The sequence below is a fragment of the Saimiri boliviensis genome, chromosome 12 (assembly GCF_048565385.1).
Source record: "Saimiri boliviensis isolate mSaiBol1 chromosome 12, mSaiBol1.pri, whole genome shotgun sequence".
Lineage (NCBI taxonomy): Eukaryota > Metazoa > Chordata > Mammalia > Primates > Cebidae > Saimiri > Saimiri boliviensis.
Genome location: NC_133460.1, coordinates 52,771,100 through 52,785,006, shown reverse-complemented (window position 1 = coordinate 52,785,006; position 13,907 = coordinate 52,771,100). Strand labels below are relative to the sequence as shown.

Here is a 13,907-nt window from a genome sequence, read left to right as displayed (position 1 = left end):
CACTGCAGCCTTAACCTGCTAGGCCCAAGTGAACCTCCCACCTCAGCTTCCCTAGTAGTTAAGACTACAGACATGTGCCACCACACCTGGCTAATTTTTTTTTTTAATTGTTTGTAGAGAGGCTGGGCGTGGTGGCTCACGCCTGTAATCCAAGCACTTTGGAGGCCAAGGCGGGCGGATCACCTGAGGTCGGGAGTTCAGGACCAGCCTGACCAACATGGTGAAACCCCGTCTTTAAAAAAATAAAAAATAAAAAATAAATTGTTTGTAGAGAGAGGGTCTCACTGTAATTGCCTAGGCTAGTCTTGAACTCCTGGGCTCAAATGATCTTCCTGCCTTGGCCTTCCAAAGTGCTAGGATTATAGGCATGAGTCACCACACCTGGCCACATATTAGGTTTTTAAATTACTTTTTATCCTGATAATACTTTTGTGATTTAGAAGCAGGCAAAATAAGGCATTAGTATAAATTTGTGTGTTTACCCCCTTCTTGGCCATAGTCCCATTTTTATAATTGTTTTTTTCTATATTGTCTGTTTATATTGTCAGTTGAAACAATACTATTTATGATTTTCTATTCTAATTTCCAGTGCCATATATAATACATTGCACACACACACACACGCACACACACACACAAACACACACAAACACGCTTCTATATCCATACTTAATGACTGAGGCATTGATGGTTTTGGAGTCCCTATTACAGTCATATTACATGTTGAAAATAATTGCTGTTATGAGCTAATATTCTAACTTTTGGTATCAAAGCTGTGTTTGCTGCAGATGAGTTGAACCTATTACATTTGTTATAAAAAGGTGTTACTTACTTGGGAGCATAGCCAGTTTCAAAGAACTTTTAGTGTATGTATCTTGAGACATAAGTAAGAAGAAGCTCCAGAAGTGTGCTGTGATCTGGGGCTCCAGAAAGTATACTTTTGAATATATTATGACATTAAGTGTTTTCCTAGCAAGGGGGAGCTTCCTAAGGCATTATGCTATATATTTCTTTTCTTTTTTTTTGATTTAATAAAGTTTTATTTTTCCAAATGTACAGTTGGTTGGACCTATTCATGCATCTTCACCAGCAGCTGGAGCTTCTCCACCCTTGGTATTTCTAGTGTAAATTACTTGAGCTATGTGCTTTAAAACCAGTTTGATAAGTCCTTTGCTAAGGAACTCCTGAATAGCTACCCTGGCCAGGAAACCTTGAATCTTCAGTCTCTCAGAGACCACAGCTGGGGTTATAAGTTTATAGTTGGGAACTTCCTTGCAGAGTTTGACATAAGTAGCTTTGTCAAACAAGACTAAGTTATTGAGCTTGTCCCAAACTTTGCCTTTGGACCACTTCTTCTTTTTGACCTTGCCCCGAGATTTGTTCACTGGGTCTTTGTCTTTCTTGGCTGACTTTCCAGCGTTTCTTCTTTTTGTCATCCTTGGGCGGCATTGCGAAGCTTAGAGAGCAACAACGAACACTGCAACCGTGCTAAGATGTCAGATTAAAAAAAAAAAGCACATCATTTATTTATTTTTTATTTTTATTTTTTTGAGACGGACTTTCGCTCTTGTTACCCAGGCTGGAGTGCAATGGTGTGATCTCGGCTCACCGCAACCTCCGCCTCCTGGGTTCAGGCAATTCTCCTGCCTTAGCCTCCTGAGTAGCTAGGATTACAGGCACGTGCCACCATGCCCAGCTAATTTTTTGTATTTTTAGTAGAGACGGGGTTTCACCATGTTGACCTGGATGGTCTTGATCTCTTGACCTCATGATCCACCCGCCTCGGCTTCCCGAAGTGCTGGGATTACAGGCTTGAGCCACCGCGCCTGGCCACATCATTTATTTTTTAACTAAAAATTGCAGTTTATTCAGATTTCCTTAGTTTTTACCTGGTGTCCTTTCCTGGCCCAAAATTTCATCTAGGATACTACATATAGATTTGCTTGTCATGTCTTCTTAGGCTCCTCTTAGCCTAATGTCAAATATGTGGACATTTTCTCATAATGTCCACGTATTTGATGATCTTTGACAGTTTTGAGGAGTACTGATCAAGTATTTTTTTTTTTTTTTTTTTTTTTTTTTTTTTTGAGACGGAATTTCTCTCTTGTTACCCAGGCTGGAGTGCAATGGCACGATCTCGGCTCACTGCAACCTCCGCCTCCTGGGTTCAGGCAATTCTCCTGCCTCAGCCTCCTGAGTAGCTGGGATTACAGGCACGCGCCACCATGCCCAGCTAATTTTTTGTATTTTTAGTAGAGACGGGGTTTCACCATGTCGACCAGGATGGTCTCGAACTCTCGACCTCGTGATCCACCCGCCTCGGCCTCCCAAAGTGCTGGGATTACAGGCTTGAGCTACCGCGCCCGGCCGTATTTTTTTTTTTTTTAATATCCACCTTCCCTATTGGAATTTGTCTGATGTTTTTCTTTTTTTTTCTTTTTTTTTTTTTTTTGAGACGGAGTTTCACTCTTGTTACCCAGGCTGGCGTGCAATGGCGCGATCTCGGCTCGCCGCAACCTCTGCCTCCTGGGTTCAGGCAATTCTCCTGCCTCAGCCTCCTGAGTAGCTGGGATTACAGGCACGCGCCACCATGCCCAGCTAATTTTTTTTGTATTTTTAGTAGAGACGGGGTTTCACCATGTTGACCAGGTTGGTCTCGATCTCTCGACCTTGTGATCCACCCGCCTCGGCCTCCCAAAGTGCTGGGATTACAGGCTTGAGCCACCGCGCCCGGCTGTCTGATGTTTTTGTCATGATTAGACTAGGGTAGTGGGTTTTGGGGAGGAAGACCACAAAAGTGTAGTGCCATTCTCAACACATCACATCAAGGGTGTATACTGTAACATGATTTTCACTCTTAATATCATATTTTTTTTCATTTCAGCAAAAGTATAGAAATCATTATTTTTTACCCAATTTACTTAAGGAGGTCACACTTCTTTTAGAAATGTCTAAAAATTGAGAGTTCTAACAAAGACAAAATTCCACACTGCAGTTTACATTTCTTTTATTTTTTTATTTTAATTTTTTAATTTTTTGAGACAGGAGTCTCACTCTGTTGCCCAGGCTAGAGTGCAATGGCACAATCTTGGTTCATTGCAACCTCTACCTCCCAGGTTCAAGTTATTCTCCTGCCTCAGCCTCCCCAGTAGCTGGGACTGCAGGTGCCTGCCACCACACCCAGCTAATTTTTGTATTTTTAGTAGAGACAGGGTTTCACCATGTTGGCCAGGATGGTCTCGATCTCTTGACCTCATGATCCGCCCGCCTTGGCCTCCCAAAGTGCTAGAATTACAGGCGTGAGCCACCGTGCCCGGCCCACATTTCTAATATAAGCTTTAAACTATTCTTGATTTTCTTGTGGACAATTAAAATAAATCCTTATTATTCAGCTTTAACCCGTAAATTTCCTCTTCAGGATCACATTTGATGTATGTCATGTCATATTTTCACTGAATTACCTTCACTTTAAGTTCAGATGAATATATTTCCCAGAATATGACCATTTATTTTTCTTGTTAGATACCTCAGCTTTTTTCATATTTGTTTTAATATACTAGAATGAAGTTTTGCTTAGGAATAAAGTTATCTTCTGCAGTCATTACCTATGTTTGCATGAACTCTTTACTTTAAAATTAAATGATGGCTTTTTATAGAATAATGTATTTTTCATTTCTCACCAGGTTTTGTGGCACTTGGATATCTTCCGACGTAGCTTTAGGCAGCTTACAACTCACAAGTGCATGGGAGATTCCTGCATCTTTTGTGCTCTCAAGGTAACTACTTCCAATTAGTTTCTTCTCACTACCATTGGGTTGCCAAATGGTCAACATCAGGGTGGTTTGGTTAATCACGATGATGCTAAAGAATTTGTTACTGAATTATCTACCTGTGGTTTAGTGTGAAAATGGACATGATTGGTTTGCTTCCTTCAAAGAATTGGTACTTGGCATGGGTAGTCTCTTTTACTGAACCCTTTTTGCTTATGCAATTCTATTTGATGTGATAGGATATTATGCAAGTATGCTTCTCCCTTTTTTTTTTTTTGGGGGATGGGGCCTCACTGTCTCCCAGGCTGGAGTGCACTGGTGCAATCTCGTCTCACCGCAACCTCTACCTCCTGGGTTCAAGCAATTCTCCTGTCTCAGCTTCTTGAGTAGCAGGGATTATAGGCTCATGCCACAATGCCTGCTTCATTTTTTTTTTTTTTTGTTGAGACAGAGTCTCGTTTTGTCGCCAGGCGCCAGGCTGCAGTGCAATGACGTGATCTTGGCTCATTGCAACCTCTGCCTCCCTGGTTCAAGCAATTCTCCTGCCTTAGCCTCCCAAGTAGCTGGTATTACAGGCACATGCCACCACGCCCAGCTAATTTTTATATTTTAGTAGAGACGGCGTTGCACTATGTTGGCCAGGATGGTCTTGATCTCTTTACCTCATGATCTGCCCACCTAGGCCTCCCAAAGTGCTGGGATTACAGACATGAGCCACTGCACCCAGCCTGCTTCTGCTTTGAGTATTTATTTGAAAGGCTAATTCTAAATTTTCAATTTAAATGAAGCAACTAGGTGTTTTTAGGGAATTAATTTTGTTTGTTAAAGCTAAGTTTAGCAGTAAACTCTTTATTGATAAATGCCAGTACAACAGACGAGGTGGCACATACCTGTAATCCCAGGCTTTGGGAGGTCAAGGTGGGAGGATCGCTTGAGCCTAAGAGTTAAAAGCTGCAGTGAGTTATCATTACACCACTGCATTCCAGCCTGGGCAACAGAGTGATAGCCTGGCACAAAGAAAAGAAAAAAGAAGAAGAAAAAAAGGAAAAGAAAAGAGAAATATGTCAGTACTAAAATTTTCCTATTCCCTAGTTTCCCATTACTACATTTGCTTGATTCTTTTATATTAGCTCTCTACTCCATGTATTGTTTAGCTTCAAGTTTGTCATTTCTGTTTTTTTCTTCCTCACCTGTCTCCAAGTTTTTCATTTCTGAATATAATGAAACCGGAGATTTCTTTAGAGCAAAGAAAATGGCCTAAAGTGAGAGATTTCTGACTTGGAGATTTTAGGTATGTTGTTAAAGAGAAAGAAGTATGATGTGGAAAGGGGTAGTTCCAACATGTAGTTTCCCTGTATTTTCTTGGTCCAGATATATAATGGATTATTTGTATGTGGGTGAGTCTGTCTAATTTCTGAGTAAGCTTCCACAGTCATTTTTGATTTCATAAAGTCTGAATTCTTAGTTTGTTACGGTGTTGCTTGGATGTGATTGTTATATTAATTTTTAATAGTTGCTTTTACATCCTGAAATAGAAATTGTGACTAAAAGCTTTAGGAGATTTTCCCAGTTTTATATACAGCCAGTGCTTGACTTAACGACCACGATTGGTTCCGACAGACCAGTCGTAACACGATTTGGTTGTAAGTTGAGTAGGCTATATGTACAGTTGAAATGGTGCACGCGGAGATGGTAGAGCTGCCGGAAGCTGGTCCGCACTGTCGTACACCCAGTTGGGCAACGTTTGCACTGCCAGACGCGGAGCAGTCGTGGCTAGCAATTGTGGTCGTAAAGTCGAATGGTCGTAAGTTGCATAGGTCGTAAGTCAATCAATACATGTATATAGAGAAAGAGAGAGAGAGAGAAAGCGAGAGAGAGGAAATCTTACTAGTTTCCCAGGTTGGTCTCGATCCTGGGCTCAAGAGTAGCTGGGATTACAGGTTCATGCCACCACATCCAACTCACTTTGGAGTTTTAAGTCCATGATAGGCAGATTTTTTTTTTTTTTTGGAGACGGAGTTTCACTCTTGTTGCCCAGGCTGGAGTGCAGTGGCGCCATCTCAGCTCACTACAACCTCTGCCTCCCAGGTTCAAGCAATTCTCCTGCCTCAGCCTCCCAAGTAGCTGGGATTACAGGCGTGTACCACCACGCCCAGCTAATTTTTGTATTTTTAGTAGAGACGGGGTTTCACCATGTTGACCAGGATGGTCTCGGTCTCTTGACCACAGATGATCCACCCACCTCAGCCTTCCAAAGTGCTGGGATTACAGGCATGAGCCACCACACCCAGCACTGGTATTTCTTTGTGTGAATAAATCACTGTTGGCGGTCCCTTCTGCCAAATATTGGTAGTCATTTGGATTGTTTTTATTTTTATTTTTATGAACAATATTACTAAGAACATTTTTGTACGTGTTTATGTATGTGTACACATTTCTTTTGTACACATGCCCAGGACTAGGATTGCTAGATCATAGAATATGTATGTCTTTAACTTTTTTAGATAATGCCATTTGTTTTGCAATGTGGTGGTATTCATGTATACCAGGGATCCCCAAACTTTTTACACAGGGGGCCAGTTCACTGTCCCTCAGACCGTTGGAGGGCCGGACTATGCAAGGTGTGACACCCTTCACAGCCAGCGCTGCTGCCTCCACTATCCCAGACGGCAGTATACAGTGTCACAGGCCCAGCACCATCTCCAGTGCTGTATACAGGGATAGCAGTGATCAGCCTGTGACGCTGTGTATACAGCGTCCTGGACATCTGCAGCAGCGGTGGGCCTCTTCTGTGGGAAGCCCACTGCTGCATGTTTCCCCTATTATAAGACACCTCCTAAAAATAAGACAGCCCCCGTCTTTTGTGGGTAAAATTAATACAAGACAGGGTCTTATAATAGGGGAAACACGGTGTGTAGTAATGTGGGGGGAGACTTTTGGGCAAAGGGAGGTTATAGGGGCCATTATGTTGTTGTACATTTGGGGGAGTATGGGGGCCATTGTACTGTGTAGAATGGTTATAGTGCTTTGCCTTTCTTCCTACTTCTGCTGTTATTTCACACTGCTTCCAGTGATGTGGGGCACCGCAGCCGCAGACCGGATGTGCATCATATGACGTGCTTCCAGAGCCGTGACGTGTGCATCCCGCGTCACCGGAAGTAGTACTGTACGTGAGCGATGCCGTGCTTTATGGTGCCGCCACATACTGTGCTATTCTCACTGACCACCAATGAAAGAGGTGCCCCTTTCTGAAGTGTGGCAGGGGCCAGATAAATGGCCTCAGGGGGCCGCATGCGGCCCGCGGGCCGTAGTTTGGGGACCCCTGATATACTCTGATCAGCAGGCTTATTTTGGAAGTTGAGAAAAGACGGTTCTGAAATTTATGTAACAAACAGGGAAAAATAGGACACTACTGAAAAATAACAGTAAAGTGAATGACTACAGAGTAAGTAGGCTAAGTTATTTATTTGAAATAGGATCTTGTTCTTTTGCCCAGGCTGGGGTATGGTGGGGCTGTTATGGTTCATTGCAGCCTCAACCTCCTGGGCTCAAGGAATCCTCTTGCCTCAGCCTTCTGAGTAGCTGGGACCACAGGCACATGCTGCCATGTCTGGCTCATTTTAAAATTTTTTGTAGAGATGGAGACTGACTATGTTGCCGAGGTTGGTTTTGAACTCCTAGACTCAAGCAATCCTTCCACTTCAGCTTCCCAAATGCTGGGCCAGGCATGAATTACCATGCCTGGCCCAGAGTATGCTAAATTATATTCTAGTAACAAACAACCCTAAAATTTCTGTGATAAATATACCAAAGATTTATTTCTCATTCACTGAAGATAAGTAGGGAAACTGCTGATTATAGTCACTTAGGTACCAAAGCTACAATCATATTGAATATTATTATTTTTTAGAGACAGGATCTTGCTCTGTCACCCAGCCGGGAGTATGGTGGTAGTGGTCATAGCTCACTGCAGCCTCAAACTCTTGTGGTCAAGCAATTTTATGCCTTAGCCTCCCAAGTAGCTAGGACTATACATGTGTGCCACCATGCCTGACTCTTTTTGTTTTGTTTTGTTTTTGTAGAGACAGGGTCTTGCTGTGTTACCCAAGGCTGGTCTTGGAATTCCTGGCCTCAAGTGATCTTCCCACCTTGACCTCTCAAGGTGCTGGCATGAGCCACCAGACTTGACCACCATATAAAATATTAGTTGCTAATCCAGGGGGAAAAAAAGAGCTCGGAAAGGTTTTGCACAGGCAGTTAAATGCTCAGCAGGTCACTTTTGCTCACAGCTCATTGACCAGGAGTAATCATCTTGTCCCACTGACCCACAAGGGAACCTGGAACTACAATCCTATGGTGATCCTTGAGAGGGGCAAGATTAGAGATATTTGCCAAACAGTATTAATGACTACCATACTTTACCAGATATCAAGAATTATTATAAAACTATAATAATTAAGACAATGTGGTATTTACACAGTATGGCAAATAAGTCAATGGAACAAAATTAGTAATTCAGAAATAGTCAAATAGGAAATTTGCTACTTGCCCTGTGAATCTAAGGAGAAATTGGATTTTTCAATAAATGTTGTTTAGACAATTAGTTATCTCTGTAGGGAAAAGAAAAAGGAAATTTGTTTTCTACTTTATACCATACCAAAAATAAGAATTTCAGTTGAATTAAGGGCTAAAATGTGGCTCACACCTCTAACCTCAGCACTCTGGGAAGCCGAGGTGGGAGAATTGCTTGAGCCTAGGAGTTTGAAACAAACCTGGGCAACAAAATGAGATTCTGTCTCTATAACAAGTCAAAAATTAGTCAGGCATGGTGGTGCACACCTGTTGGCCCAGGTGCTTGGGAGGCTGAGGCAGGAGGTTTGCTCGAGTCCAGGAAGTTGAGGCTGCAGTGAACTGTGTTTGTGCCACTATACTCTAGCCTGGGTGACAGAGTGAGATTGTCTCCATTTTTTTTTTTTTTTTAAGTTTTAGAAGAAAACATGAGAGAGTATCATGACCTCAGGAGTAGGGAAATACTTACTAAATAAGACATGAAAAATAAAATGTTAAGAAATTGATAAATTTTATTACAGAAGTTAAAGAACTTTCATTCATTAAAGACTCCATAAAGAATGCAAAGAGACAAGGCTACAAACCTGGAGAAAGTATCTTCAACATATATATGCAACAAAAGATTAGTATCCAGCATAGAGCTCCAGAGAATTCCTATAAAAAAGAAGTAAAAGATAAATGAGTCGAGATAAAAATGGACAAAGATACTAACAGCCATTTCTCAGGATAGGAAACCCAAATAACCCCTAAGCATATGAAAAATGCTTACCACCATTAGTAATCTAAGAAATGTAAATTAAGCCATACCCTTCAGGTTGGTAAACATTTTAAAATCTGATAAAATTATTACTGCCAGGCTGTGGTGGCTCACACCTGAAATCCCAGCACTTTGGGAGGCTGAGGCAGGAGTTTGAGACCACCATGGACAACAAAGTGAGACCCTGTCTCTACAAAAACATTTAAAAGGGCTGGGTGGGGTGGCTCACGCCTGTAATCCCAGCACTTTGGGAGGCCGAGGCGGGTGGATCACGAGGTCAGGAGATCGAGACCACCCTGGTCAACATGGTGAAACCCCGTCTCTACTAAAAATACAAAAAATTAGCTGGGCATGGTTGCGCGTGCTTGTAATCCCAGCTACTCAGGAGGCTGAGACAGGAGAATTGCCTGAACCCAGGAGGCGGAGGTTGCGGTGAGCCGAGATCACACCATTGCACTCCAGCCTGGGTAACAAGAGCAAAACTCCGTCTCAAAAAAAAAAAAAAAAAAAAAAATTTTAAAAATTAGCTGGGCATGGTAGCATGTACATGTGTTCCTAGCTACTTGGGAGGCTGAAGTGAAATCACTTGAGCCCAAGAGGTTGAGGCTGCAGTGAGCCTTGATTGCACCACTGCACTCCAGCATGAGTGACAGAGCAAGACTCTATCTCAAAAATAAAAAAAAAAATTCAGTGTTACCAAAAAGGTAGAATAATGAGAACTTTACATACATTGCTAGCTGGAATATAAATTGATACCACTACTTAGGAAAAGTTTGTCATTACTTAGTAAAATTAAACTTACATGTAACCACCTCACAATTCCACCGCTAGATATACATTGTAGAAAACTTCTTGATACATAATGTACCAGGAGATATATTTGAGAATGTTCAAAGTAGTATTTTTTGAGATTGAAGAAAAATGGAAACAACCCATTCCAACTACACTAGAGTGGATTTTAAAATTACGGTTTATTCCAATAGTAAAATAATATATAGTAATGAAAATGAATGATCTACAGCTGCATACAACACCTTGGGTGAATCTCATAAAACATCACATTCATTGAAAAAAGCAAGTCAGAGAAGACTGTATAAACCATGATTCTGTTTATATACAAATCAAAACCAGGGAAACTGAATAATGTATTGTTCAGGGTACATGCATGTGATAAAACTAAGAGAAAAAGGGAATGATTTTCACAAAATTCAGGATAGTTATGTTCTGTGGAAGGTGGAGGGTGGATTTCATGTAAGAATATGTAATCAATTGGAGAACCTTAAACTCATGGTTTATTTTTCTATTTCTTAAATTGGGTGGTGGGCACATGGGTGTATGGGTGTTAATTTACCATATTCTTTGGCTATATACATGTATACATTGTGTTTTCTCTTTTTGTATGACTATTTTACTTATAAAACATAGAAAAGCACTGCAACCATTCTAGGAAGCACTCTAAAGTGTAAAGAGGAAAGCTGAAAATTGCTTGAATTCTAGCACAGAGATTGTCATTTCTCTCTCTCTCTCTTTTTTTTAAATAGAGACAAGGTTTCTCCTTGTTGGTCAGGCTGGTCTCCAATTCCTGACCTCAGATAATCTGCCTACCTTGGCCTCCCAAAGTGCTGGGGTTACAGGTGTGAGCCACCGTACTCAGCTCTTGCTCTCTTTTTTAATTTTTTATTTGTTATTATTATTATTATTATTTTTGAGATGGAGTTTCGCTCTTGTTACCCAGGCTGGAGTGCAATGGCACGATCTCGGCTCACCGCAACCTCCGCCTCCTGGGTTCAGGCAATTCTCCTGCCTCAGCCTCCTGAGTAGCTGGGATTACAGGCACACGCCACCATGCCCAGCTGATTTTCTGTATTTTTAGTAGAAACGGGATTTCACCATGTTGACCATGATGGTCTCGATCTCTTGACCTCGTGATCCACCTGCCTCAGTCTCCCAAAGTGCTGGGATTACAGGCGTGAGCCACCGTGCCTGGCTATTTTTTATTTTTTGAGACAGAGTCTTGCTCTATCACTCAGGCTGGAGTGCAATGGTACGATCTTGGCTCACTGGGTTCAACCTCTATTTCCTGGGTTGAACCTCCATCTTCTGGATTCAAGCAATTCTTGTGCCTCAGCCTCCTGAGAAGCTGGGATTATAGGTGTGCGCCAGCATGCGCAGCTAACAGATTATCATTTCTCTTTATGTTTCCCCTCTGGTCTGTATTTCTGGTAGTAAGTCTTTTTGCCCACTGTATTTGTAAAGAGATTACTTTTCTCCAGATCCCTAAATTGTCCCTCTATCTGTAGTATCGTCCTATTTCATTTATTTTTAAACCTAAGAATACCCTGGAATGCTTTTTGAAGTTAGTATCTTCTCATAATCCTGAAGTCGCTCCCACGTATTTCTTAAATCACTTAAAAATGCATGATTAGAGACATTTTAAAACCTAATTTATATTTCTTTCCCCTCTTTTCCTTCCCTAGGCATTCTCCATTTCAACTATGATAACAGTGCACTTGCTATGTCTACCTCTCAGACATTTCAGATGCCATTCACTTTGTATGGAGTGTTTTACCTTTTGCTGAACCACATCCAATTTTCAGAACTCTGCTTTAGAAATTACCTTCTTCATGAAGTTTTATTTAAATTTTAAATTTTAAATTTTTTAAAAACAGAGTCAGGATCTTGCTGTGTTGTCCAGGCTGGTCTTGAATGCCTGACTTCAAGTGATCCTCCTGCCTTAGCCTCCCAAGCTACTAAGATTACAGATGTGAGCCACTGTGCCCTGCCCTTCACGAAATTTTAGAAATACTATCTATCTAGATCTATGATTGTTTGACTTAACAGTATTTAGCATGGCTGAATGAATTTTTGGGAAAGTAGCTCAACTCTTCTCTCTTGGTATTTCTCACAGTTCCTAGTACAGGGCATGGACCTTACTATAAACACTGTACTTTTTCTGGATTGATACAATCTTTTGGTAGCTCTTGAATTTTATTAAATAGTTATCGAGTTTTTGGTAGTTGCCTTTTGCTTTTCTTTCTGTCTTTTATATCTTTCTCATTCTTGTCCTATTTAATGGAAAGAGATTTTCATCCTGTGACTTTTGGTCTTACTTTTTTTAGTAGTCTTTTCTCATTTGGTAAGGGAAGGTAAAATATGTATGGTGGGTGAGGCTAGGGTGATGATGAAAAAGACCTGCTGAAGGAAGAAGGCAGGCTTGGGATTCTGTCAGCAAAGCAGTTATCTGGTATCCTGTGGTTAAGTTACATGAACCTTGTGGTGTTTATGGTGTGGATATAATTTTATATACTTAAATCCCATTTTTTCACTGCTTCCTATTTAAAAATTAGAGGGATGTGTGGTGAGGCTAATTCCTTTTTGCTAGCTCTTTATGACCTGTTTCCATTCTCTCTCTCTCTCTCTCTCTCTCTCTCTCTCTCTCTCTTTTTTCGAAATGGAGTTGCTTTGTCACCCAGGCTGGAGCGCAGTGGTGCAATCTCAGCTCACTGCAACTTCTGCTTCCCAGGTTCCAGTGATTCTTCTGCCTCCGCCTTCCCAGTGGATGGTGGCTAATCTTTGCATATATTTTGAATAGAGATGGGATTTCACCATGTTGGCCAGGCTGGTCTCGAACTCCTGACCTCAAACAATCTGCCCACCTCAGCCTCCCAAACTCTGCTGGGATTACAGGTGTGAGCCACCATGCCTGGCCCTCTTTGCATTCTCTAATGCTAAGTTGATATGTAAAATGCTTTTTTTTTTTTTTTTTTTTTTTTTCTTGAGATGGAGTGCAGTGACACGATCTGGACTCACTGCAACCTCTGCCACCCAGGTTCAAGCAGTTCTCCTGCCTCTGCCTCCCAAGTAGCTGGGATTACAGGTGTGTGCCACACACCTGGCTAATTTTTTGTATTTTTAGTAGAGCCAGGGTTTCGCCATGTTGGCCAGGCTGGTCTTGAGCTCCCGACCTCAGGTGATCCACCTGCTTTGGCCTCCCAGAGTGCTGGGATTACAGGTATGAGCCACCATGCCTGGTTGTAAAAATCTTATTTTTGTAGTTTTTTTTTTTTTCAGAACAGGAAACTCCAAAATGTCTCAACTGGAAATATAGTTGACCCTTGAACAAGACGGTTTTGAACTTTGTGGGTCCATTTATGAGTGTTTTTTTCCAATAAATATAAAATTTTTTGAGATTTGTGACAATTGGAAAAAACTCACAAACCATGTAACCTAGAAATATCAAAAAAATTAAGAAAAAGTTATATCACAAATGTGTAACGTGTAGATTGTAGTCTATATATTAACTATGTTATTGGTAAGGCTTCTAGTCAACAGTAGGCTCTTGGTAGTTAAGTTTTTGGGGTGTCAAAGTTATACACAAATTTTTGACTGTATGGGGTCAGTTCTTCTAACCACTGAGTTGTTCAAGAGTCAGCTTTATAAGACTTGCCAATTCTGTAAAGTCGGATTTCTTTATTTTGAATTATAATTATTCAATTTAGGAACCACTATTAAGGACGAAAGGAAACACTAACATGTTTCTAGTTGAATCAGAGCCTAGCCAGCTTTCCCTTTGTCTGATGTTTAGATGAGGGACTTGCCTTTCCATGTCTGGCTTAAAGATAAATATTCTTGAGGCCAGGCACGGTGGCTCACACCTGTAATCCCAGCATTTTGGGAGGCTGAGGCAGGTGGATCATGAGGTCAGGAGTTCAAGACCAGCCTGGCCAACATGGTGAAACCCCATCTCTACTAAAAATAACAAAAATTAGCCAGGCGTGGTTGTGGGCACCTGTAATCCCAGCTACTCGGGA

At 41.4% G+C, this 13,907-nt stretch overlaps 1 protein-coding gene and 1 pseudogene across 12 annotated transcripts in view; one reads left to right on the top strand and one right to left on the bottom strand.

Annotated features, from left to right (window-relative positions):
* USP54 (ubiquitin specific peptidase 54) overlaps window positions 1-13,907 on the top strand; it is a 144,104-nt gene that overhangs the window by 66,508 nt on the left and 63,689 nt on the right. For all 12 annotated transcript variants that reach the window (XM_074382398.1, XM_074382396.1, XM_074382399.1 and 9 more), the window contains one exon: window positions 3,684-3,776. In XM_074382398.1, the coding sequence (XP_074238499.1) occupies window positions 3,684-3,776 (93 nt within the window). The remainder of the gene's footprint in view (window positions 1-3,683; window positions 3,777-13,907) is intronic.
* LOC120367385 (small ribosomal subunit protein eS25 pseudogene) lies at window positions 1,029-1,449 on the bottom strand (annotated as a pseudogene).